The sequence below is a fragment of the Aegilops tauschii genome, chromosome 2 (genome assembly GCF_002575655.3).
Source record: "Aegilops tauschii subsp. strangulata cultivar AL8/78 chromosome 2, Aet v6.0, whole genome shotgun sequence".
Lineage (NCBI taxonomy): Eukaryota > Viridiplantae > Streptophyta > Magnoliopsida > Poales > Poaceae > Aegilops > Aegilops tauschii.
The window spans coordinates 534370837-534397722 of record NC_053036.3 but is presented as its reverse complement, the minus strand read 5'-3'; the positions used below and the strand labels follow the sequence as shown (position 1 = coordinate 534397722).

General features: G+C 43.9%; 1 protein-coding gene across 1 annotated transcript; it reads left to right on the top strand.

The window, feature by feature from the left end:
* Positions 1-15280: 15280 nt before the first annotated feature.
* Positions 15281-17850, top strand: LOC109754391 (fruit bromelain-like). Its single transcript, XM_020313304.4, has 2 exons — positions 15281-15823; positions 15900-17850. Exons 1-2 carry the CDS (start codon positions 15355-15357, stop codon positions 16487-16489), a joined length of 1059 nt encoding a protein of 352 aa, XP_020168893.1. The 5' UTR covers positions 15281-15354; the 3' UTR covers positions 16490-17850.
* Positions 17851-26886: the final 9036 nt, after the last annotated feature.

The window sequence follows — 26886 nt, the reverse complement described above, 5'->3', positions numbered from 1 at the left end:
ATATAGATGGTTACTCTGATTTTTGTTGAAATATGATCACTAGCTATGTTTATGTTCATCTACAAGAGCAAATGAGTTTGTAAAAATTTTCATTATCACTTTCAGTTTGTCAACTGAATTGTTTGAGGACAAGCAATAAGTTAATATTGGGGGAGTTGATACGTCTTCAACGTATCTACTTTTTCAAACACTTTTGCTCTTGTTTTTTCTTCTAATTTGCATCATTTGAGTGAAACTAACTCGGACTGATGTTGTTTTCAGCAGAACTATCATGGTGTTGTTTTTGTGCAGAAATAAAAGTTCTCGAAATTGAACAGTGATTTTTGGAGAAATATTTTGAAGTAAATAAAAAATATTGGAATTAAGATGGACCGGCTGTAGCAGTGTGCAGAGATAGTGGAGGAAACTATTTGGGGAGTTCAAGCTTAGTAGTCGATGGATTACATTACCCAGCTACTCTTGATGTGATCACATGCAAGGAGGCACTGGCGCTAGCGATGGACCTGCATCAATAGAATTTTGTTATAGTTTCCGACTCCCAGCAAGCAGTGAATGACATCATCAAAGGCGCGAAGGGAAGCTATGAAGCTATCATCAATGAAATCAAACTTCAAGTGTCCTTTTTTACTTGTAATTTTACTTTTAAATGTCACGTTGTGAATTATGAAGCACATAGTTTAGCTAAGCATGCTCTTAGTCTCGATCATGGGCGTTATATCTCGTTTGACCAACCTCACACTACTAGGAAAAACCTTATACACAGAATCTTACCAGCAGCGTGGTTTAAACAACCCGCTACTGCTACTTAGCAGTAGCGCGCTTTAGAAAAGCTCGCTACTGATATCCAAGTAGCAGTAGTGCGTTAGTCGAATAGTACACTACTACTACAATTGCCACGGCGTTGCCTCCAGACTAGGTATAGTAGTAGCACCGTTTCCATAAGCGCACTACTGCTAATGTACTTTAGCAGTAGCGCTTTGTCCTAACGTGCGCTACTGTTAAAGCCAGCCTATCTTCTCCAACCGGCTGTCCCTCACTCTCCCCTCTCCACTCCACTCTCACTCTCTGTTGGGGAACGAAGTAATTTCAAAAATTCTCCTACGCACACGCAAGATCTATCTAGGTGATGCATAGCAACGAGAGGGGAGAGTGTTGTCTACATACCCTCGTAGACCGAAAGCAGAAGCGTTCTGACAACGCGGTTGATGTAGTCGTACGTCTTCACGATCCGACCGATCCTAGTACCGAAGGTACGGCACCTCCGCGATTTGCACACGTTCAGCTCAATTACGTCCCATGAACTCTAGATCCAGCTGACGTCGAGGGAGATTTTCGTCAGCACGACGGCGTGATGACGGTGATGATGAAGTTACCAACGCAGGGCTTCGCCTAAGCACTGCAACGATATGACCGAGGTGGAAATCTGTGGAGGGGGGCACCGCACACGGCTAAACAATCAACTTGTGTGTCTATGGGGTGCCCCCCTCCCCGTATATAAAGGAGTGGAGGAGGGGGAGGGTCAGCCCTCTCATGGCACACCCAGCAGGGGAGTCCTACTCCCGGTGGGAGTAGGATTCCCCCTTCCCTAGTTGGAGTAGGAGAGGAAGGAAGGAGGAGAGAGGGAGAAGGAAAGGCTCCCCCACCCCAATTTGATGGGCTTGGGGGGGCGCGCCCCCACCTTGGCCGCCTCCTCTTTTCCACTAAGGCCCAATAAGGCCCATACACTCCCTGGGGGGTTCCGGTAACTTCCCGGTACTCCGGAAAATGCCCGAACTCATCCGGAACCATTCCGGTGTCCAAACATAGCCTTCCAATATATCGATATTTATGTCTCGACCATTTCAAGACTCCTTGTCATGTCCGTGATCACATCCGGGACTCCAAACTACCTTCGGTACATCAAAACACATAAACTCATAATACCGATCGTCAACGAACGTTAAGCATGCGGACCGTACGGGTTCTAGAACTATGTAGACATGAACGAGACTCATCTCCGGTCAATAACCAATAGCGGAAACTGGATGCTCATATTGGTTCCTACATATTCTACGAAGATCTTTATCGGTCAAACCGCATAACAACATACGTTGTTCCCTTTGCCATCGTTATGTTACTTGCCCGAGATTCGATCGTGGGTATCTCAATACCTAGTTCAATCTCGTTACTAGCAAGTCTCTTTGCTCGTTCCGTAATGCATCATCCCGCAACAAACTCATTCGTCACATTGCTTGCAAGGCTTATAGTGATGTGCATTACCAAGAGGGCCCGGAGATACCTCTCCGACAATTGGAGTGACAAATCCTAATCTCGATCTATGCCAACTCAACAAACACCTTCGGAGAGACCTGTAGAGCATCTTTATAATCACCCAGTTACGTTGTGATGTTTGATAGCACACTAAGTGTTCCTCCGGTATTCGGGAGATGCATAATCTCATAGTCATAGGAACATGTATAAGTTATGAAGAAAGCAATAGCAACAAACTAAACGAACATCGTGCTAAGCTAACGGATGAGTCAAGTCAATCACATCATTCTCTAATGATGTGATCCCGTTCATCAAATGACAACTCTTGTCCATGGCTAGGAAACTTAACCATCTTTGATTAACGAGCTAGTCAAGTAGAGGCATACTAGTGACACTCTATTTGTCTATGTATTCACACATGTCTAAATTTCCGGTTAATACAATTCTAGCAGGAATAATAAACATTTATCATGATATAAGGAAATATAAATAACAACTTTATTATTGCCTCTAGGGCATATTTCCTTCACTCTCCCACTTGCACTAGAGTTAATAATCTAGATTACATTGTAATGATTCTAAAACCCATGGAGTCTTGGTGCTGATAATGTTTTGCTCGTGGGAGAGGCTTAGTCAACGGGTCTGCAACATTCAAATCTGTATGTATCTTGCAAATCTCTATGTCTCCCTCCTTGACTTGGTCACGGATGGAATTGAAGCGTTTCTTGATGTGCTTGGTTCTCTTGTGAAATCTGTATTCCTTTGCCAAGGCAATTGCACCAGTATTGTCACAAAAGATTTTCATTGGACCCGATGCTCTAGATATGACACCTAGATTGGATATGAACTCCTTCATCCGGACTCCTTCATTTGCCGCTTCTGAAGAAGCTATGTACTCCACTTCACACGTAGGTCCCGCCACGACACTTTGCTTGGAACTGCACCAACTGATAGTTCCACCATTCAAAAAAAATATGTATCCGGTTTGTGACTTAGAGTCATCCGGATCAGTGTCAAAGCTTGCATCGATGTAACCGTTTACGACGAGCTCTTTGTCACCTCCATAAACGAGAAACATATCCTTGTTCCTTTTCAGGTATTTCAGGATGTTCTTGACCGTTGTCCAGTGATCCACTCCTGGATTACTTTGGTACCTCCCTGATAAACTAATAGCAAGGCACACATCAGGTCTGGTACACAGCATTGCATACATGATAGAACCTATGGCTGAAGCATAGGGAATGACCTTCATTTTCTCTCTATCTTCTGCAGTGGTTGGGCATTGAGTCTGACTCAACTTCACACCTTGTAACATAGGCAAGAACCCTTTCTTTGCTTGATCCATTTTGAACTTCTTCAAAACTTTATCAAGGTATGTGCTTTGTGAAAGTCCAATTAAGCGTCTTGATCTATCTCTACAGATCTTGATGCCCAATATATAAGCAGCTTCTCCGAGGTCTTTCATTGAAAAATTCTTATTCAAGTATCCTTTTATGCTATTCAAAAATTGAGTATCATTTCAGATCAACAATATGTCATCCACATATAATATCAAAAATGCTACAGAGCTCCCACTCGCTTTCTTGTAAATACAGGCTTCTCCAAAAGTCTGTATAAAACCGTATGCTTTGATCACACTATCAAAGCGTATATTCCAACTCCGAGATGCTTGCACCAGTCCATAAACGGAACGCTGGAGCTTACACACTTTGTTAGCACCTTTTGGATTGACAAAACCTTCTGGTTGCATCATATACAACTCTTCTTTAAGACATCCATTAAGGAATGCAGTTTTGACATCCATTTGCCAAATTTCATAATCATAAAATGCAGCAATTGCTAACATGATTCGGACGGACTTAAGCATCGCTACGAGTGAGAAGGTCTCATCGTAGTCAACTCCTTGAACTTGTCGAAAACCTTTCGCAACAAGTCGAGCTTTGTAAATAGTAACATTACCGTCAGCGTCAGTCTTCTTCTTGAAGATTCATTTATTCTCTATGGCTTGCCAATCATCGGGCAAGTCAACCAAAGCCCACACTTAGTTCTCATACATGGATCCCATCTTAGATTTCATGGCCTCAAGCCATTTTGCAGAATCTGGGCTCATCATCGCTTCCTCACAGTTCGTAGGTTCGTCATGGTCAAGTAACATGACCTTCAGACAGGATTACCGTACAACTCCGGTGCAGATCTTACTCTGGTTGACCTACGAGGTTTGGTAGTAACTTGATCAAAAGTTTCATGATCATCATCATTAGCTTCCTCACTAGTTGGTGTAGGAATCACTGGAACTGACTTCTGTGATGTACTACTTTCCAACTCGGGAGAAGGTACAATTACCTCATCAAGTTCTACTTTCCTCCCACTCACTTCTTTCGAGAGAAATTCCTTCTCTAGAAAGGATCCATTCTTAGCAACGAATATCTTGCCATTGGATCTGTGATAGAAGGTGTACCCAACAGTCTCCTTTGGGTATCTTATGAAGACACATTTCTCCGATTTGGGTTCGAGCTTATCAGGTTGAAGCTTTTTCACATAAGCATTGCAGCCCCAAACTTTAAGAAACGACAACTTGGGTTTCTTGCCAAACCACAGTTCATAAGGTGTCGTCTCATCGGATTTAGATGGTGCCGTATTTAACGTGAATGCAGCCGTCTCTAAAGCATAACCCCAAAATGATAGTGGTAAATCTGTAAGAGACATCATAGATCGCACCATATCTAGTAAAGTACGATTACGACGTTCAGACACACCATTACGCTATGGTGTTTCGGGTGGCGTGAGCTGCAAAACTATTTCGCATTGTTTCAAATGAAGACCAAACTCATAACTCAAATATTCTCCTCCACGATCAGATCATAGAAACTTTATTTTCTTGTTACGATGATTTTCCACTTCACTCTGAAATTCTTTGAACTTTTCAAATGTTTCAGACTTATGTTTCATCAAGTAGATATACCCATATCTGCTCAAATCATCTGTGAAGGTAAGAAAATAACGATACCCGCCGTGAGCATCAACACTCATCGGACCGCATACATCAGTTTGTATTATTTCCAACAAGTCTGTTGCTTGCTCCATTGTTCCGGAGAACGGAGTCTTAGTCATCTTGCCCATGAGGCATGGTTCGCAAGCATCAAGTGATTCCAAAAGCCCTTCAGTATGGAGTTTCTTCCTGCGCTTTACACCAATATGACCTAAACGGCAGTGCCACAAATAAGTTGCACTATCATTATTAAACTTATATCTTTTGGCTTCAATACTATGAACATGTGTATTACTACTATCAAGATTTAGTAAAAAAAGACCACTCATTAAGGGTGCATGACCATAAAAGATATTACTCATATAAATAGAACAACCATTATTCTCTGATTTAAATGAATAACCGTCTCGCATCAAAGAAGATCCAGATATAATGTTCATGCTCAACGCTGGCACCAAATAATAATTATTTAGGTCTAAAACTAGTCCCGGAGATAGATGTAGAGGTAGCGTGCCGACGGCGATCACATCGACTTTGGAACCATTTCCCACGCGCATCGTCACCTCGTCCTTAGCCAATCTTCGCTTAATCCGTAGCCCCTGTTTCGAGTTGCAAATATTAGCAACAGAACAGTATCAAATATCCAGGCGCTACTGCGAGCATTAGCAAGGTACACATCAATAACATGTATATCAAATATACCTTTCACTTTGCCATCCTTCTTCTCTGCCAAATACTTGGGGCAGTTCCGCTTCTAGTGACCAGTCCCTTTGAAGTAGAAGCACTCAGTCTTAGGCTTAGGTCCAGACTTGGGCTTCTTCACTTGAGTAGCAACTTGCTTGCCGTTCTTCTTGAAGTTCCCCTTCTTCCCCTTACCCTTTTTCTTGAAACTGGTGGTCTTGTTGACCATCAACACTTGATGCTCTTTCTTGATTTCTACCTCCGCAGCCTTTAGCATTGCGAAGAGCTCGGGAATCGTATTATCCATCCCTTGCATATTATAGTTCATCACGAAGCTCTTGTAGCTTGGTGGCAGTGATTGAAGAACTCCGTCAATGACACTATCATCAGGAAGATTAACTCCCAGTTGAGTCAAGTGGTTGTGGTACCCAGATATTCTGAGTATATGTTCACTGACAGAAATATTCTCCTCCATCTTGCAGCCATAGAACCTATTGGAGACTTCATATCTCTCAATCCAGGCATTTGCTTGAAATATTAACTTCAACTCCTGGAACATCTCATATGCTCCATGATGTTCAATACGTCGTTGAAGTCCCGGTTCTAAGCCGTAAAGCATGGCACACTGAACTATCGAGTAGTCATCAGCTTTGCTCTACCAGGTGTTCATAACATCTGGCGTTGCTCCTGCAGCGGGTTTGGCACCTAGCGGTGCTTCCAGGACGTAATTCTTCTGTGCAGCAATGAGGATAATCCTCAAGTTACGGACCCAGTCCGTGTAATTGCTACCATCATCTTTCAACTTAGCTTTCTCTAGGAACGCATTAAAATTCAATGGAACAACATCACGGGCCATTTATCTACAACAACATAGACATGCAAAATACTATCAGGTACTATGTTCATGATAAATTAAAGTTCAATTAATCATATTACTTAAGAACTCCCACTTAGATAGACATCCCTCTAATCATCTAAGTAATCACGTGATCCATATCAATTAAACCATGTCCGATCATCACGTGAGATGGAGTAGTTTTCAATGGTGAACATCACTATGTTGATCATATCTACTATATGATTCACGCTCGACCTTTCGGTGTCAGTGTTCCGAGGCCACATCTGCATATGCTAGGCTCGTCAAGTTTAACCCGAGTATTCTGCATGTGCAAAACTGGCTTGCACCCGTTGTATGTGAACGTAGAGCTTATCACACCCGATCATCACGTGGTGTCTCGGCACGACGAACTGTAGCAACGGTGCATACTCAGGGAGAACACTTATACCTTGAAATTTTAGTGAGAGATCATCTTATAATGCTACCGCCGAACTAAGCAAAATAAGATGCATAAAGGATAAACATCACATGCAATCAATATAAGTGATATGATATAGCCATCATCATCTTGTGCCTTTGATCTCCATCTCCAAAGCACTGTCATGATCACCATCGTCACGGGCTTTACACCTTGATCTCCATCGAAGCATCGTTGTCATCTCGCCAACTATTGCTTCTACGACTATCGCTACCGCTTAGTGATAAAGTAAAGCAATTACATGGCGATTGCATTTCATACAATAAAGCGACAACCATATGGCTCCTGCCAGTTGCCGATAACTGTGTTACAAAACATGATCATCTCATACAACAATTCATATAATCACGTCTTCACCATATCACATCACAACATGCCCTGCAAAAACAAGTTAGACATCCTCTACTTTGTTGTTGCAAGTTTTACGTGGCTGCTACGGGCTTAGAAAGAACCGTTCTTACCTACGCATCAAAACCACAACGATTTTTCGTCAAGTTTGTTGTTTTAACCTTCAACAAGGACCGGGCGTAGTCACACTCGATTCAACTAAAGTTGGAGAAAAAGACACCCACTAGCCACCTGTGTGTGAAGCACGTCGGTAGAACCAGTCTCGCGTAAGCGTACGCGTAATGTCGGTCTGAGCCGCTTCATCCAACAATACCGCCGAATCAAAGTATGACATGCTGGTAAGCAGTATGACTATTATCGCCCACAATTATTTGTGTTCTACTCGTGCATATAACATCTACGCATAGACCTGGCTCGGATGCCACTGTTGGGGAACGCAGTAATTTCAAAAAAATTCCTACGCACACGCAAGATCCATCTAGGTGATGCATAGCAACGAGAGGGGAGAGTGTTGTCTACGTACCCTCGTAGACCGAAAGCGGAAGTGTTATGACAACGCGGTTGATGTAGTCATACGTTCAGCTCGGTGACGTCCCACGAACTCTAGATCCAGCTGAGGTCGAGGGAGAGTTTCGTCAGCACGACGGCGTGATGACGGTGATGATGAAGCTACCGGCGCAGGGCTTCGCCTAAGCACTGCAACGATATGACCGAGGTGGAAATCTGTGGAGGGGGGCACCGCACACGGCTAAACAATCAACTTGTGTGTCTATGGGGTGCCCCCCTCCCTGCATATAAAGGAGTGGAGGAGGGGGAAGGCCGGCCCTCTCATAGCGCGCCCAAGGGGCGAGTCCTACTCCCGGTGGGAGTAGGATTCCCGCTTCCCTAGTTGGAGTAGGAGAGGAAGGAAGGAGGAGAGAGGGAGAAGGAAAGGGGGGCCGGCCCCCCACCCCAATTCGGATTGGGCTTGGGGGGTGCCCCCACCTTGGCCGCCTCCTCCTCTTTTCCACTAAGGCCCAATAAGGCCCATACACTCCCTGAGGGGGTTCCAGTAACCTCCCGGTACTCCGGAAAATGCCCGAACTCATCCGGAACCATTCCGGTGTCCACACATAGCCTTCCAATATATCAATCTTTATGTCTCGACCATTTCGAGACTCCTCGTCATGTCCATGATCGCAGTGATCCGGGACTCCGAACTACCTTCGGTACATCAAAACACATAAACTCGTAATACCGATCATCATCGAACGTTAAGCGTGCAGACCCTACGGGTTCGAGAACAATGTAGACATGACCGAGACTCATCTCCGGTCAATAACCAATAGCAGAACCTAGATGCTCATATTGGTTCCTACATATTCTACGAAGATCTTTATCGGTCAAACCGCATAATAACATACGTTGTTCCCTTTGTCATCGGTATATTACTTGCCCGAGATTCGATCGTCGATATCTCAATACCTAGTTCAATCTCGTTACCGGCAAGTCTCTTTACTCGTTCTGTAATGCATCATCCCGCAACTAACTGATTAGTCACATTGCTTGCAAGGCTTATAGTGATGTGCATTACCGAGAGGGCCCCGAGATACCTCTCCAATAATCGGAGTGACAAATCCTAATCTCGATCTATGCCAACTCAACAAACACCATCGGAGAGACCTGTAGAGCATCTTTATAATCACCCAGTTACGTTGTGACGTTTGATAGCACACTAAGTGTTCCTCCGGTATTCGGGAGTTGCATAATCTCATAGTCATAGGAACATGTATAAGTTATTAAGAAAGCAATAGCAACAAACTAAACGATCATCGTGCTAAGTTAATGGATGGGTCAAGTCAATCACATCATTCTCTAATGATGTGATCCCGTTCATCAAATGACAACTCTTGTCCATGGCTAATAAACTTAACCATCTTTGATTAACGAGCTAGTCAAGTAGAGGCATACTAGTGACACTCTGTTTGTCTATGTATTCACACATGTACTAAGTTTCCGGTTAATACAATTCTAGCATGAATAATAAACATTTATCATGATATAAGGAAATATAAATAACAACTTTATTATTGCCTCTAGGGCATATTTCCTTCACTCTCCCCCACACCCCCAGTCTTCCGCCGCCGCCGCTGTTCCCTGACCACCATCGTCGCCCTCCCCGACCACCATCGTCGCCCGCCGCCGCCGACGTTCCAGCTCTCCTCCACTTAGGTAGTTCCTTCATCCCTCCTCCTTCCACCTCCCTCCCCTCCTCGTCCCTCTCCCGATCCCTCCCTCCCTCCTCACTCCCCCGCCTCCTCCCTCCCACCTCCCTCCCTGCCTCGTCCCTCTCCCGATCCCTCCCTCTCCCTCCTCACTCCCCCGCCTCCTCCCTCCCACCTCCCTCCCTGCCTCGTCCCTCTCCCGATCCCTCCCTCTCCACCCTCACTCACCCCTCCCTACTCCCTCCACTTAGTGTAGAAATTTGTAGGTATTAAGAATAGAAATTTTTAGGTATTAAATTTAGTAATAGAAGTAAGCGAATTTAGGGTAGAACTAGGGTACTATAATTTTTAGCAAGTGTTTAATAGAAATAGTTTATTTAGTAAGTGGTTAATATAACTAGTTTATTTATAGTAAGTGCTTAATAGAACTAGTTTATTTATAGTAAGTGCTTAATAGAACTAGTTTATTTAGTAAGTAGTTAATAGAACTAGTTTATTTAGTAAGTGCTTAATAGAACTAGTTTAGAGAGAGACCTATATTGGCAAATTTAGTTATGCTTCAGAACATAAGTGATTAAAGACTACTCAGATACATGTTGATAGAATATATTTTATTTATGAAGAAATCAAGCATTTGCCCTGCCTCATCCCTGCAGTCGTCCCCATCGCCGACCCCTTAAGACCTCTAGGTGAGAATAGCCAAATCCCCATGTTGTTGATATAGATGATAATGTGTTGTAAATGTCGATGATGATGCATTCTGAATATAGAGGATGTCTTGGTGTTCTTGTTTGCAATGTACCTCCGAGTGGCCTATGTTTTGCCGGAATGTTGATTCGTTTCCGTTCCGGCAAATTTCAGGCGCTCGATATGTCATGTCTTTAGCAAAGGTCCTACCGAATTTTTTCATGAATTTTAGCATGACTTGTGCTACAATGTAGGACATATCGAGTGCTTGTGATTTGCCAGAACGGGAATTCAATGATATTTTGGCAAAACATAGGGCATTTTTTCTATGTCATTGCTCAATATATGGAACGGGTTGACTTTAGGTCTGTTTCGGCTCCTTGTGTGTCTTTCACTGAGGGAGAGTGTTCACCGTATATATTGAGTAATAGTGATTTGTGTGTTGAGTTTCCTAGTAGTTTCCTTCGATCGATTTTCAATGTTTCAACTATGAACATAGGAAATGTCTGACGACGAAAGGGAATTCGTTATGTGCGAATACTGTGAAGACGAGCGTGGCCTGTGCGACAGGCCTCACCTAGTTGGTGGTAGGCGCTTCAGCATCATGCTGGATGAGACCTTCGAAGTGGATACAGTAAGTCACAACGACAAGTCTTTTTTCGTAATTAAGCATGACTTTTGCTTGAACTTATAATTTTTAATTTTTTACAATTCTACTAGCATATCCCCTGCCATGCAATATTTTATGTCTTGAATAAGATTGGTTTCAGTACTATGGAAAGTATGGAGGTAAAGAGAGTTCACTTGAGGACCGAGCATGGTTATACTTTGCCGTAAAATTATACAATGCAGAGAACTACTCCTATTTTGAATGCTCAAATTGGAGAGCGCTATGTAAGGCGTATGCATTTGAGCCTAATATGCTTATCACCTTTGATATTCGTCCGGAAGATGAGATTGAAGGTAATATCGACATCTGGGTCAATATGCAGACGCCTCCAGTTCTACCTATTTGTGAGTTTCTCAACCATATTTATTAAGTATTTATATTGTTTATTTAAAAATAGTTGACAACTAATTTCTATTGACAACTTATTTCCATTCAAGCAAACATGTCCGGCTCTTGGTAGGCAGCACCTACTACTTTTCCGGGGCTGAACTAAACTGCGAGGAGATAAGTCATTATGTTTCATGGCTTGAGGATGTTGATACTGTCAAGACAGGTTATTTTCCTGGACTTCGAAATATTCGTACTCGATACGTGCGACCACTAGTGTGAACTACAGTCACATCTATTTAGGAAAGATGGTAAGATTTTTACTATTTGTCCTCATTTCATCTTTTGCATACATTATTTTTTAAGCTAAACTTCACTGCTAAGTATGTTACCATGGTGTTCTTCGATAGGGACTCCCGATGAATGTTGTGCCTCGTTGGATCGAGCCTAAAGGTCGCATGATAATGATTAGCTTACGGCAAGACATCCTACATTGCACATGAGTGCATTCATGATTTCTCAAAGCGAGCAAGTCTTAATAGTCAAAGACTGGAGCAAAATTGTGAAGGATCACAGCAGAGAAGTACTAGGGGCAGCAATCAGAAGCGCAACCCACAATTAGGAGACAGGTTCATCTACATTCTCCAATATGATGAAGTAGGAGTGCTACACATGTTTTATGCTATTTTACCTGAGAGAGAGCAGCATGAGTGATTAGCTAGCTAGAATGAGTTTGAAGATGATGATGTGCTACACTAAGACTATGATGATTAAATAGCTAGTGTTGGTGGTAATGACTATGATGATTATTATTAGCTAGTGTTGGTGGTGATTAGATAGCTACACTATGACTATGTTAATTGAATAGTGTTGGTGGTAATGACTATGATGATTATTAGCTTGTGTTGTTGGTGATGATATGATGCAAGAGTTTTTATATTAATATGATGATGATGTTGATCATGATTATCATGATGATTTGTTATTATGATCATGATTAGTTATTATATCATTGGTGGAAGGAACGCGGATTAGATTAATGTGAATGGATCAAATGTGACCAAAAGTTGAATTAGTAGGATCGTCGTCCAAATTCAACTTTTGATTCATCCAAATGAATCTAATTCATGTTTCTTCCTCACAATGATATATTAATTCATTATGGACATAATGATATAACAACTTCTTAATTGGTATTGTATTAAAATTTGTATAACGGCGTATAAATACAATAAAAGAAAAAAAAACAGAATACTGGTAGCACTGGATTGGAAGCACGCTACTAATAGTTAGATTAGCAGTAGCGCTGGAAATTATACATGCTACGGCTATACGTCTTAGCAGTAGTGTGTGTTACCGGCGCTACTGCTAAGAAATAACTGTAGCGCCTTACTAGTAGCGCGGGGCCCCGCGCTACTAGTAGGCATTAAACCCGCGCTACTACTAGGCTTTTCCTTAATAGTGTCATGACCCAATTTGTATCCCACACTTTGTGAAATTCGATGAATAAAGACTTGGCTTAATGCTAAAAAGAAAGTAGTCCTCATGAGGTTAGTACCACCTTGCTCACGGTAGTACAAAATGATGGGGTGGATGCCTATATAAGATAACCACAACGGAGCAGCAGAGTAGTCGTCTGTGTGTCTTCTTTTGCGACAAAATAACGGAAAAATAATCCTTGTTGCACTGACCTGATGGGTGCCCACTCGGGTCCGGTGCCCCTATGGGTTCGGGAATGGGTCATTAAGACCCATGGGTACGGCCATGGCACGCGATGCACCCAATTGTGGATTCGGGCATGGGTTTGAATGAGGTCGACCCGAGCAAACCTGACCCTATTACCACCTTGACACCCACCCTGAGATTAAAGAAAACTTTACAAGTTTGAAAACCAATTCATCAATTTGAAAAAAGTACATGAGTATGACTAATAAATTCATAAAATTGAAAAAGTTCATGAATTGATTTTTTTTTCGAGTTCGACAAAGAAGTTAGTGAAATTGACAAAAAAATCATGAATTTAGAAAAAGTTTGTGAAACTAAAAAAAGTTCATGTATTTTAAAAAGTTCATGAATTAGATAAAAAATGCTCATGATTTTGTGAAAAGTTTACAAAAATTGAAAAAATATTTATTCCTTTTAAAAAATCACGGTAGTCCATAGTTTCTTAAGGATCCTGTACGCAAGTAGGTTAATATTGTCATTTAGCTTCAATTTCTTCAGACTCACAAGCGGGTCCGCATGCAACAAAAGAAATTGTATTTGCCTACTACTCCGATCTTGTCCTGAAAGGATAAGGAAATTGGATAAGAGCGAGAGCTAGACTGAGGACCCCTGTGGCGGCTACTCATAAGAAGATGAAGGATTAAAAGAGGACTGATCACCCCTCTGATTTGTGATCTTTCTATTTAAAAAATAATTTTAAAGATTTGAAAAAAAATCATGAATATTAGAAAATATTCACAAATTTAAGAAAATGAAACAGAAAAGATTAAATGAAGAAGAAATAAACAAAAATAAAAAATGAAGCTACTCATAAGAAGATGAAGGATTAAAAGAGGACTGATCACCCCTCTGATTTGTGATCTTTCTATTTAAAAAATAATTTTAAAGATTTGAAAAAATTTCATGAATATTAGAAAATATTCACAAATTTAAGAAAATGAAACAGAAAAGATTAAATGAAGAAGAAATAAAGAAAAATAAAAAATGAATAAAACCGAAAAAAAGACCAAACAAAACAAAAAGGAAACCAGGCTAAGAGGATGCGCAACAAGAAGAATAAAAGAAGTAATTAGGCACAACAAGTAAGCTGCCCAGTTGGTTGTAGCGGGTGGAAGAGATCCAAGAGGTTTGGAGTTTGAATTCTAATTCATGTACGTATTTTTTGAAGGTTAAAAAAAAGATAAACACTACTCCATGTACAGCGTATACGTATACAGTGAAAGAAGAGTTTATAAAATATGACCATCGTGCCCTTTCTTATAAAGAGGTATGGGCTAGTTTGAGCCGTCCTTGCGTTTAGCGGGAGTGTACGAAATCAGAAGTGAATTTTTATTATGTTTGAGATTTTTTGTACTTCCGGTGAACTTTTATAATAGATCTGATCATTTTTGGAAGAAAGAAAAATTAGCCGTGCACATTTTCTTGCTTTATACTAACAGTTTTGCTAGGTCTCAGTCGACTTAGACTTCGTTATGTCTCAGTCGATGTTATATTCCATTGATCTTGCATTAAGATTCGTACAAAAAATTTCTTTCAGTTTTTTTTTTCTTCTCATATACTATATCACTTGAGTGAGACTTGGTTAAGTTTCAGTCGACTGAGACCTAGACACACCCTTATACTAATACATTTGATGTATCTACCACGATTTTTTGATAGAATGAGAAGTCATGCGTTTTGTCGTTCTCCTATGAAAATGTAAGCCAAACTTGTAATACATCGGCCAAACTATATATGGGAGAGTACTGCACGCTGATCCGGCCAATTTCGATCAGGCAGCAGCGTACTACTCCAGCTCTAAGCGTGTGCGACGGTATATGCATGTGGACAGCGCACTTTGCCTCACCATCGGGGAAACAAGAATTTTTTTTTGGAGAAGAAGAAGAAGAAGAAGAAGATACGCAGAGAGGAGAACAAGCACCGTCGTCGGATACAAACATCCATGGACTCCCAGTCAATACGTACGTACGACTACGGCGTATGAACGCGCGCGGATCCATCGACGAAAAGTATGGAATCCGCTCGTATGCCCGTCTTGCTCGCCATGCGCGCGCGTATAAATAGAAGCGCGGGCAGCATGGTTGCTACGTGCTTAAGTAGCTCGCTCGTAAACCATTGCATTGCCAGAAGAAGCAAGCAAGCTAGCTAGCTAGAAAAATGGCGCCGATTCACAGTAACAGCTCTCGCCGCCTCGACGGCACGGTGCTTGCGCTTCTGCTCGTGCTCGTGGCCGCCACTGCCTTTGTCGGCGCTGCCGCAGCGCGAGGGGACGCGCTGGCCGCCCGGCACGAGCGGTGGATGGCCAAGTACGGGCGCGCGTACACCGACGCTGCCGAGAAATTGCACCGGCAGGAGGTGTTCGCGGCCAACGCGCGCCACGTAGACGCTGTCAACCGGGCGGGCAACCGGACGTACACCCTCGGGCTCAACCAGTTCTCCGACCTCACCAACGAAGAGTTCGTGGAGAAGCACCTCGGGTACCGTCACCAGCCGGGCGGGCTCCGTCCCGAGGACACGCCGGTGGCCGCGGTGAACATGTCCAAGGCTCAGTTCCAGTCCACGCCGGACAGCTTGGACTGGAGGGCCCAGGGCGCCGTCACCCAAGTCAAGAACCAAGCCCCATGTGGTAAGGATCTGCAGGCCAAAGTTGGCAAATGAATAAATGTTGACACGTACGTAAAAACAACGTTGCGTCTGTGTAGGGAGTTGCTGGGCGTTCGCGGCGGTGGCGGCGACCGAGGGGCTCGTACAGATCGCCACCGGCAACCTCATCTCCATGTCAGAGCAGCAGGTGCTCGACTGCACGGGCGACACTAGCACCTGCAAGGGTGGCTCCGTCATCGCCGCCCTACGTTACGTCGCCGCAAGCGGCGGCCTGCAGCCGGAGGCAGCCTACGCGTATACCGGCCAGCAGGGCGCGTGCCGCAGCGTCATGCCAAATTCGGCCGCCTCCGTTGGCGCCCCCCGCTGGGTGGGCCTGAACGGCGATGAGGACGCGTTGCGGGAGCTGGCTGCCAGCCAACCGGTGGCCGTGGGCGTGGAGGCGGACCCTGACTTTCAGCACTACAAGAGCGGCGTGTTCGTCGGTAGTTCGTCGTGCGGGCAGAACCTGAACCACGCCGTGACGGTGGTGGGGTACGGGGCGGACGGCGGCGGGCAGGAGTACTGGTTGGTGAAGAACCAGTGGGGGACGGGGTGGGGTGAGGGGGGCTATATGCGCCTCACGCGCGGGAACGGCGGAAACTGCGGCATGGCCACCGTTGCCTACTATCCGACCGTGGACAGCTCTTAAACACCAGAACTACTACTACATCAGTCAGTCCATGCATCATCGAGTATGATCTATCATCTACTGTATAAGCTACATACAATACGATGCAGCTGCACACTGCAATACGACGTATGTACAGATTTATTATATTTGAATAAAGCATGCATGGATCCTTGTACAAAGGATCCATTTGCCTATGTAATAGTAATAGCACCAACTTGTAAGCTTGTATATGAAAATAAACACTGCTTGTACTACATCAGTCAATGCAACATTGAGTATTAATTGGTTTATCAGCTAGCTACAGTATGATGTATATATGGATTTCGAATCTTTTTGAAAAAAATGGATTGAACACATGCTTCGATCGTCGTAGGAACCATGCATTTGCCTACGTACCTAATATATAGTATGAACTTGGAAGCTTGTATATTATGAAAATAAAGTTTTTCAAATTCAATGAAACGGACGTTCCTCAATGTTCTTCCCATGTCCCGCCTTTCCGTCTTTCTCATGCCGGTTCTTCTTCCTCTCACAACCCGACACAAATCTGCATCATCTATATTTGTCTCGTATTACCTCATTGCAGGAGCATTTTCACCAAAATGGTACGATAGGCTATGTTGCAACATTATGGAACCGGCTACTGAACAAGTGACTGAATTCTCATTTTAGGTCATTCACTTTTTTTTTCGTATTCCGTCTTGTCCAGGTGAACATGCATGCATGCGGGTGAGTTTCCTGTTAAATTTTTGCATCGCGTGCAATTGATGATCATGTTCACTCAGGTGAGCTTTGCTGAATGTTTATTTAGTTGCATTGCTTGATGAATTGATAGGACTATTTGAGTGCACGCATGTCACATACATATGCCAAAATACACAGTTTAAGCCTCCGGTATATTCTAGTTGCTTTTTTTTGAAAAGGAGGATGACTCCCGGCCTCTGCATCTGGGCGATGCATACGGCCACTTTATTAATGATTCTCACAAGACCTTACAAAGTCATACAACAGTAAGACTAAAGCCGCCGTCTAAGCAAACAAACTGTCGCTACACCTATCCAGTTGATGAAGGGGCGCAGATAGCCTCGGCCTAATACCAAACAGACATCGCAGCCAAGCCTAACATCTAAGACCTGAGACCCTAAACTAGCCACTTGCCGGGTCTGGGGCACACACTGGTCCGACGTGCTCTCAGAGGCCGCCGCCGCCAACTACCACCGCTCCATCTTTAGAACTGTACTGATGCATCAACCTTGCTCGGTCTAGCTATCGTCGACGCCACCACGGCGCCCAACGGCACCTCCTCCCTGCGCACAAACAGCTGAGCACGTCGCGGTTGCCACTGATACACCTCAGCGCCATGCTGCCAAGTACCACCAGCCGACACAGCTTGAAGTCCTTGGAAGATCTGTCGTGCGTAGCACCTGCCGACTAGGCATGACAGAGCGTAGCATCTGTCGGTCAGGCATGACTTGCCATCTCCACCGAAGCTCCGTGCAAGACGAAGCCGTTGCACCTCCTGCCTCTGACTTCCAGCGCTACTCCACAAACGATGCTCCCAGGAGAGAAACGACACCGCAGTGCCGCCATCGTCCGATCTGGAACACCAGATCCTAGGGTTTCCCCCGGAGCAGCACGAGTGGGTCGACAGTAGTTACACGACGATGACTTCATCAAGGTAACGACGTAGAACGCCGCCATCGCCTGTCGTCGGCTCGGTTTTCACCGGCAAGCATGTCTCCCCAACTCGCAGCCGGGACTAGATGATGGATCTCGAGATCCGATCACCAAGCTTCTGGCCGGCCACCGCCGATGAGGAAGATGACCACCACCACTGACTACATCAGCCAGAACAGATCGGCCATGGGTGCCGCCAAGCAGTCCACCAGGCCCTCGACGCCGCCGCCGATCTAAAGCCAGATGACATGCCGCCAAATACCGCATCGCGCCGCCACCCGATCCAGGCCAGCCGCCGCAGCAGCCGCCCGTGGCCCGAGGCAGGGCCGACCGCCGCCGCCGTCGAAGCCAACGTCGTCGCTTCTAGATCGGCGGCGGCGGGAGGAGGGGAGGAAGATGGGCTAAGCCCCGGCGGCGGCTAGGGTTGGGGAGTCGCTCGAGCGGGGGGCGACGCGGGGGCCTGAGACCAAAAATAACCTAGGAAACTTTCCTACCTTCTTAACTAGTGTCACACTAGTGCAATATAAATTTAAAAAAGAACATAAACTAAAGAAAAGAATAAATACAAATATAAAATATGGAGTGCATTGCGTGGTCAGATAATACATGCATGTTTGTTGCTTCTCCTCACCGTGCACCATTCATAGATTGAGGAGGATGAAAGGACCCACCATTTTGGCATCATGTGCATGCTATTTCCTGGGCATGTCATAAATGGATGGGTTACACATACATGCCATTCAGAGCCAAACTTTGTTGGATAAATGGATGGGAGTACATGTGAAAGAACATGCGGTGCCCCCATGTTTGGTTTTGGTAATTAATGACAATCTCTATGGACTAATGGTTGTCTTGAGTTATATTTGAAGGATTTTTCCATAGGCTTTTCTTGAAGTCCATGTGTTGGTTTCAAGGAGTTTATGAGTTGACCAAGGTGCTATGAAGGAATTATCCAAAGATTGGTCATGTGAGTGTTGAGCTTATTGCAACCATGTCTTGAGGAAGAAGATTGTGCAATCATTCATGTTTACCTTCAAGACATCATCCAAATGAAGAGAGTTGGAAAGATTCAAGGCTGATCAAGACTAAGTCAAGAGTGAATCAAGTTGATCAACTCACAAAGCGTAGAAGATGTACCGAGAGGGATCAAGTGATCCCATGGTATGGTAAGCATTGTCCATTGTGCTTTGTGTACTAACCCATGGTGTATGTGAGAGTTCTATGTGGGGTTAGGTACGTTTTCATGGGCTTGGATCAAGAGGAAGATATCACTCAACCCATGGAGAGGATGACATCAAGTGGTGATCGTCATCCAGATTGCAAGTTCAAGTGGAGCATGACGAAGAGATCAAGTGCTTGAAGCTTGTCATCCATTGTTGTGTCAATGGACTTGTGAAGATGTGCCGAATAGTGGCTCACCCATAGTGGAGTATGGGGGAGCAATCATCTAGTCTTCATCGACCCAACGCAATCAAGAAAGGTGGTCCATCTTGAGGAGGACAAGATCATCAGCATCATCTATCTCAAGTGGATCATGTGCAAGGCAAAGGTTTGCTCTTGATAGGTTTTCTATTTTTCTGGTCTCATGGTGGTAGTTTGGAGACCGGGTTATAGGATCGATAGCTGTACTATCAAGGGGGGCTCTCAAGTGAGTAGCTTGATTGTATCGTTCGTCGAGAGCTCAAACCATTGCATCCTTGCATCATCTTTCTTGATTCTTATTTGTATTTGCTTTTGAGGTTTTAGAGCTTGTGGTTATCTTCGTGACAAGCTCTAGTTCATCGAAAACGGATTTCATATGCTTCTTCTATCGCGTTTTCGGTGTTGGAGGTTTTACCGGTCTTTTTCGAGGAAAGGTTCTCGCCATTTTCTCACGGGACTTTTCTAATTTTCTTCTTATTGATATTCTATCAAGAATGTGTTAGCCCTTGTCGGTAGCTTTCCAACAAACTTGGTTTCGTTGAATTCGGAGTCCGTTTGTAGAAGTTGTGGCAGTTTTGGTGTTCTGAAAAGGCTGCAGCGGTACTACCGCAGACAGGAGCGGATGTAATTTTTTACTACCGTTCGAGAGCGGTACTAGCGCGGCTTCTACACCGGTAGTACCGCTCCGGACCAAAAACTCGTCACAAGTCCAGCGATGGTAGGCACGGATGTATTTTTTTAGTACCGCTCGCAAGCAGTAGTATCGCTACCCTTTGAGGTAGTACCGCTCCCCTAGCGGTAATACCGTGAGGTCGAGCGGTAGTACCCCTCGGTGCGGGCTGTGAGCATAACGGTTGGATTTTTTCCGACCTATAAAAGGGGGTCTTCTTCCCCAATGAACCTTATCCTTTGAGCTCATGTTCTTCCCCCATTGTTGACCTTCTTCGAGCTTGCTAACTCTCAATCCCTCCATGGATTCTTGCTAGTTTTGAGGGAAAAGAGAGAGGAGATCTAGATCCACATTTCCACCAATCACTTTCTCCTCAATGTGAGGGGAACCCCTTGGATCTAGATCTTGGAGTTCTTAGTGTTTCTCCTTCTTGTTCTTCCTCTCATTTTCCTCCCTAGCATTAGTTGCTTCGGTGGGATTTGAGAGAGAAGGACTTATGCACTTTGTGTGCCCTTGCCATTGCATTTGGTGCATCGATTTGAGTTCTCCACGGTGATATGTGGAAGTTACAAGTTGATAAGCTTATTACTCTTGGGTGCTTGGTACCCTTGAGCTTGTTCCTCTTGGGTGCTTGGGCGCCCTAGACGGTTGGTTGTGTTCGGAGCTCAATCATTGTGGTGTAAAGCTCCGGGCAAGCGTCGGGGTCTCTAATTAGGTTGTGGAGATCGCCCCGAGCAATTTGACGGGTACCGGTGACCGCCCCCAAGGGTTGCCAAAGTGTACGGGTTCGGTGACCGCCCCCAAGGGTTGCCATTTGTACGGGTTCGGTGACCACCCTCAAGGGTCCCTTAGTGGAATCATGGCATCTTGCATTGTGCGAGGGCGTGAGGAGATTACGGTGGCCCTAGTGGCTTCATGGGGAGCATTGTGCCTCCACACCGCTCCAAACAGAGATTAGCATCCGCAAGGGTGTGAACTTCAGGATACATTGTCGTCTCCGCGTGTCTCGGTTATCTCTTACCCGAGCCCTTTACTTATGCACTTTACTTTGTGATAGACAAATTAACCTCTAGGTTTATTCCGCATTTGTTCAAGCCTAAACCGTAATTATTTTAAAGCGCCTATCACCCCCCCCTCTAGGCGACATCCACGATCTTTCAATTGGTATCAGAGCCTCGTCTCTCTTCGTTAGGCTTAACTGCCTAGAGAGTAAAGATGTCGACTAGGGGATTAGGATTCTCTGACACTCTTAGTTTTGATGACACAAATTTTGATGTTTGGGTAATTCGCATGCTTAATCTCTTTAGGGTCATGGTCCCAAATTTAGAGCGAATTGTAGATATGGGTTTTTCTCCTCCAAAAGATCCCCAAAGATTATCTTTAGAGGATGAGAAAAACTCTTATCTCAATGCTCAAGCTTCTAATGTGCTTTTTGATGCTTTGAGCAATGTAGTTATATTTCAACTCATGCCGTTTCGGGATGCTCATGAGTTGTGGACAAAGCTTCAAGATAAATATGGTGTGTCCAAGATTTGTGGGGATGATTGTTCTCTCTCCACCTCCGGCCGTGTTGCCTTCTCAACTTCTTCTACTTCACCTACATGTGGATTGCCACAAGGTAATGCTAGGTTGAGTAGTGGTGGTCATTGCAATGATGATAGTGTGCTTGTTCTTGGTGATTCTTCATCACTATCTTATTGTAATGGTCCTTCTTTGGACTTTAACACTTCGAGCACCTTACATGTTTCACATGCTCGTGCTGGTAGTCCTTGCATATCATGTAGAAATTTCTTGCTCAAATCTCATGATGATATGCTTGCTATGTCTTGTTGCCATGATAAAAATGTATCTATTTCCAAGAGTTGTTGTGCTAACAATGTAGAGGAAACCCAACACTCCATGGAACAAGATGTGGTCTTGAACGGTGCTTCAAGGGATCCTACATCATCATCGATTGCTTTTTTCCTTATGGCTAAGGCTTCAAAGGTATCTCCCACTTTGAATTCCAATATATCTTGTGATGATATTGATGATGGAAGAATGATGATGATGTTGATTATGTTGAAGAGAATGATAATGTTGCCTCCTTAAAAATTAAGGGGGAAATGGTTTTTAAAGCTCTTAATAAAAATAAAATTGCTCATTCCAACTTCATGGAAATTATGTCCATTGCCATTGAGGGCAAGAAATATATTGAGGAGTTGGAATCTCATCTCGAGGAGCATGAGGTCACCACTGAGAAAATGGAAGGTCATGAGCGTGATTACGGTAATGAGATCGCGGACCTCTCTCAAGCTCTTGAACTTGAACAAACCACCAAGGAATCTCTTGAGGAGACTTTTGCTCTAGAATTATCTAGAGTGAGGGAATCTCGTGATAAAGCTCTTGAGGTGGTCAATGATTTTGAAACTAAAAATGAGGAGCTTGAAGTTGCGCATGCCAAACTCCTTGAGGACTTTGAGCACCTCGAAAATGGCTCAAGGGTCATTAAGAGTGAGCTCATCAAACTCACCGAGTCTCATGCTCAACTTAAAGCTTCATATTCAAAAAAGCTTGCCAAGTTGTCTTCTCCTCTTGTTGCTAATGATGGTGCTTGTGCTACTAACTCTATCTCTTGTGAAGCATCCATATTGAAGGAAAATGTTGAGCTAAGGGCTCAACTTGAGTTGCTATCTAGCAATTACGGGATGTTGGAAGAAAATCATGTAAAGCTCACGTGCTCTCATGATGATCTTCTAGTATCCCATAATGTGCTAAAGTTAGCTCATGAGGCCATGCGTGCTAAGGTAACATCTAGTGAGCCTCATGTGGATACTAGCACTACTTTTATTCAAAATGCTATATTGCCTTGTGCTAGTCCTCGCGATTCATCCATGCATAACATTGGTACATCTTGTGATGAATTGCTTTCCACTACTAGAAACTACGATTTTACCTAGGGCCATATACCCTAGGTGAAATGCAAAAAACCATAGGTAAAGGCTTTACCTAGAGCTTGCCCTAGGGAAAGAACCTTAGGTAAAGTATAGTCGGTAAAGAGCTCTTTCCCTAGAGTGCACCCGTCAAGCCCTAGGGAAACGATTTGGTTACCTAGGGTTGCAAGCCCTAGGGAAAGAATTGAACTTGGCTGCCTGTCCAAGGTGGAAAGGTGCTTTACCTACAAACAAGTTTGGCTCTAGGGAAAGATCGTGGAGCCCTTTTGAATCATTTCCCCTAATATACAAATATGCTATTCAGATTTAAATTCATAGCAGACATAATTCAAATAATTAAATTCTGAACCATAATTCAAATTTATAAATTACAGCCGTGATTCAATGTACACATCAGATTCAAATGACACATACATCAGACCCAAGGTCAGTTTGAAACCAGATTCAAGGTCGGTTTAGAACCAAAATTCAAAAAAAATGCTACAGCTAGCAGATTACCTAAATCAGCACGTACAAGCATTGTTGGTCAAACCAAGTATCTACTACTACAAACAAAACATGTACCAATATGGTATCTATGCATTCACCCAAAAGTTGGTCTTCAAACAGGCTTCATGTTCTACAGGTTGCTGAGCACACAAAGTTGGCAATTCTGTGCTTGTTTCCAAAATCTACAGCAGTTGGTGGAACTGGAGGTGGTGGAATTTTGTTGATAGACACTCCTTGTTTAGCTGCCAAAGTCTGCAAATGAATAGGGATACACCAACTGGTTAGTTCCAAAGGCTGGCAAGTATGTTGATAAGCTTGAACTTACATAGCATCACCTCAAGAATCTTCTTTGTGTAAGAGCCTGCATATAAGCGAAGGCAGAAATTATTTTTAGGTGTGGCGGGGTTTATGAAGGAGAATCATATATCATGCAATTATGCAAGAGCTCACTGAGTAGTAGATGTATATTACTTTGTGTTCTGAAAATACAACCAAAATCCAAAATTGATGTGTTCGCACTCAACATACGTCACTAGATGGACGACCGATCAATAATTTATCATGTATATTAACCAGACAGACATAAAGATGATCTATAAAACATAGATACTATAGATAAATCATGAATTGGTAACTAGTAGGATAAAATCATAGTGAAGATCGATAAAGAATATGTAGTCATAAACCCATAATGAAGCTTTACTTTCTTAAGAGAACATGGCAATGACATTCCTCTTATCGTTGTCCAGCAACTACATCCAAAGTTAGACTGGCTTCAGTGAGACTTGCTTGGCAAAACTGCTCTTTAAATCTGTATAACAAAATTACAAGCAGAATCGAATCAATTGGTCATTCAACAATGGAAGTGCACTAGAACGGATTGAATAGCAGAGCATATTTCACTCGACCACAACAGTTACCATTCATTATAGTACGCACTTGCTTTTCTCTCCAGTCGCAAACTCGCCTCGCAGCAGCAGTGCCACGGTCCCCATGTGTCCAGCATCCGTCAGGCCGTGCCCCGCCGCATCTGCGCATTGCCACGTTTAGAGGAGCAATCCTCCTGATCACGGGGGTTTGGCCGGAGTAATCGCTAGTTTTACTGATGTGCTGACGTGCAGTCAAGTTATAACCTACAAGCCCACTGCATCAGGCCACGACCCATGAGAAATCAGGCCCCACAAGGAGGCATGTCTTAGCTCAAATTTTCATATGCGTGGTGTATAGGGGTTTAGCGGTATATATCCATAGACTTTGTAGCAAATTTTACGTATGGCAGACGCCAAACCACGCCAGATTGCTGGCTTCACCCATTGCATTAAATGATAGTATACATCGGCCATTAGACTATGACACCCATAAGAACATGTTCTTGCAGATAAAGAAGATAACTCAATGATAAATAAAGTGTGAACAACTAATGGTTTCCTTTGTGCAAATAAACCAAACACGTAGTCATCATAGTATAATTTAAGTGCCTGATGGTACAAATGATTTGTGCTAACCTGATCTCAGTTTTTCAGAGATGGCGCGTCTACATATGTAGCAAACCATGCCTGACACCATTGCTGGACTGATCATCTAGCCCTTCTAGCCTATAAATCAACAATAGTATCAGTTATGGCAGTATAACTACATAACGAACTAAACTATTTCTAGTTCTTGGCTCAATTTTTCATGAGCATTGATGTTCCATGCTTACCTCAATTCAATCGACACTACAAAGGTTAGCATACAACTAGAGATCGAAATCAAATTGATATAATAGTAGATATTAGATGGACATGGTGGTCAGTTCGACATATTCTTCAGTAAAAAATTAGCTTTTGTTCATTTTGCTGAAACTTTGCCACAATGTTGCATACTTACATAGCCATAGTAATATCAAAGGGGAAATGCCTAGATAGTAGAAAATTACCAGGCCCCCTGGTACAAGAATGTGCTTAAGACCACAGCCTCTCTGACTGCACTAATAAGATACTACTACTATCAGTTATACTACTATCAGCTATATAGACTCAAAGTGGCCCTTTTATAACAAGACAAGGTTACTATACTAACTATACTTGCTGTGTGTCCATGGACACATTCTTAATAACTTGAGATTCGACCCAACTCTTAATGAGTATCTCTTGTTGCTGCGTTCATGTCAAACATTTCCTGAACCTACTCTCTTTTACCGATTAGAATGTCTACAACTGATGGGTAGATTATGCAATTGTAATCGAACTGATAATAACTACTTGATAGTTCAGAAATAATGTCACATGATTATCACCACGTAGTCTATTGATCTACTGAATATGCAGATTTATATTGAATATCCATCACACAAGTAAAACATTAGAGTGAGAGATATAGAGGTAACTTGTTGGAGAGGAGGGGGGTACAACGTCGGGTAAATCCGATAGTCTTTCGACTAGCAGGCGCGACAAGGTCAACACGGATGGCGCGGCGCTGCCATCCCGGCCGGCGTGGCCATGGTCACCACGCCCGTCACGCCATGGTTCCGCTGGAGCTGTGGAACTAGAGAAGGGGAAGAAGAGGGGGCAGTGCGGTGTGGGGCGGCGTGGGGCGGTGCGGAACAAGGCGGGCCAGAGGGGAGGCGGGGTGGCGGTGGGCGGGGGACACAGCAGGGCGTGGATGCGGCAGGCAACTGCGCGGGTGGCCAGGAGGCAGGGACACGACAAGGAGGCGGGGAGGCGGGCGGCGGTGGGGCACGGCGAGGCAGGGGTGAGAGCGTTTGAATCTTGGATGGAGTGGGATGCTTCGGGAGAGAAGGGGATAAGATTTTGGCTTCTGGCGGCGCAGGGCTTCGAGCGAGGGAAGAAGAAACCTAATCGACCGAAATATTGCCACATGCGCGCCCTTTCTCAGCTCTCGTGTGCCATCGCTCACTGAACAGTGGGCCCAACTACACGAAAAGGAACAAAAAGGCGCGGGGCATCAAAATAAGTGGCTCGAAGTGGACCAAAATTGCGACGGAGTCCATCTACATTCCACACCGAGGCCAGGCTTGACGCCATTTAAGTAGGGCCGACCCTAGGGAAACTATATTTCCAAATTTTTTTGCCCAAAAATCCATCTTCCCCTAGGGTGTACTGTTTACTACTTTACTGTCCCTTGGGAAGGCCAATGAACTCTAGGTAAAGGACTTGGCCCTAGGTAAAATGGAAGTTTCTAGTAGTGTTCCTTGCCTTGTTGCTCTAAAGATGAAGCTTATA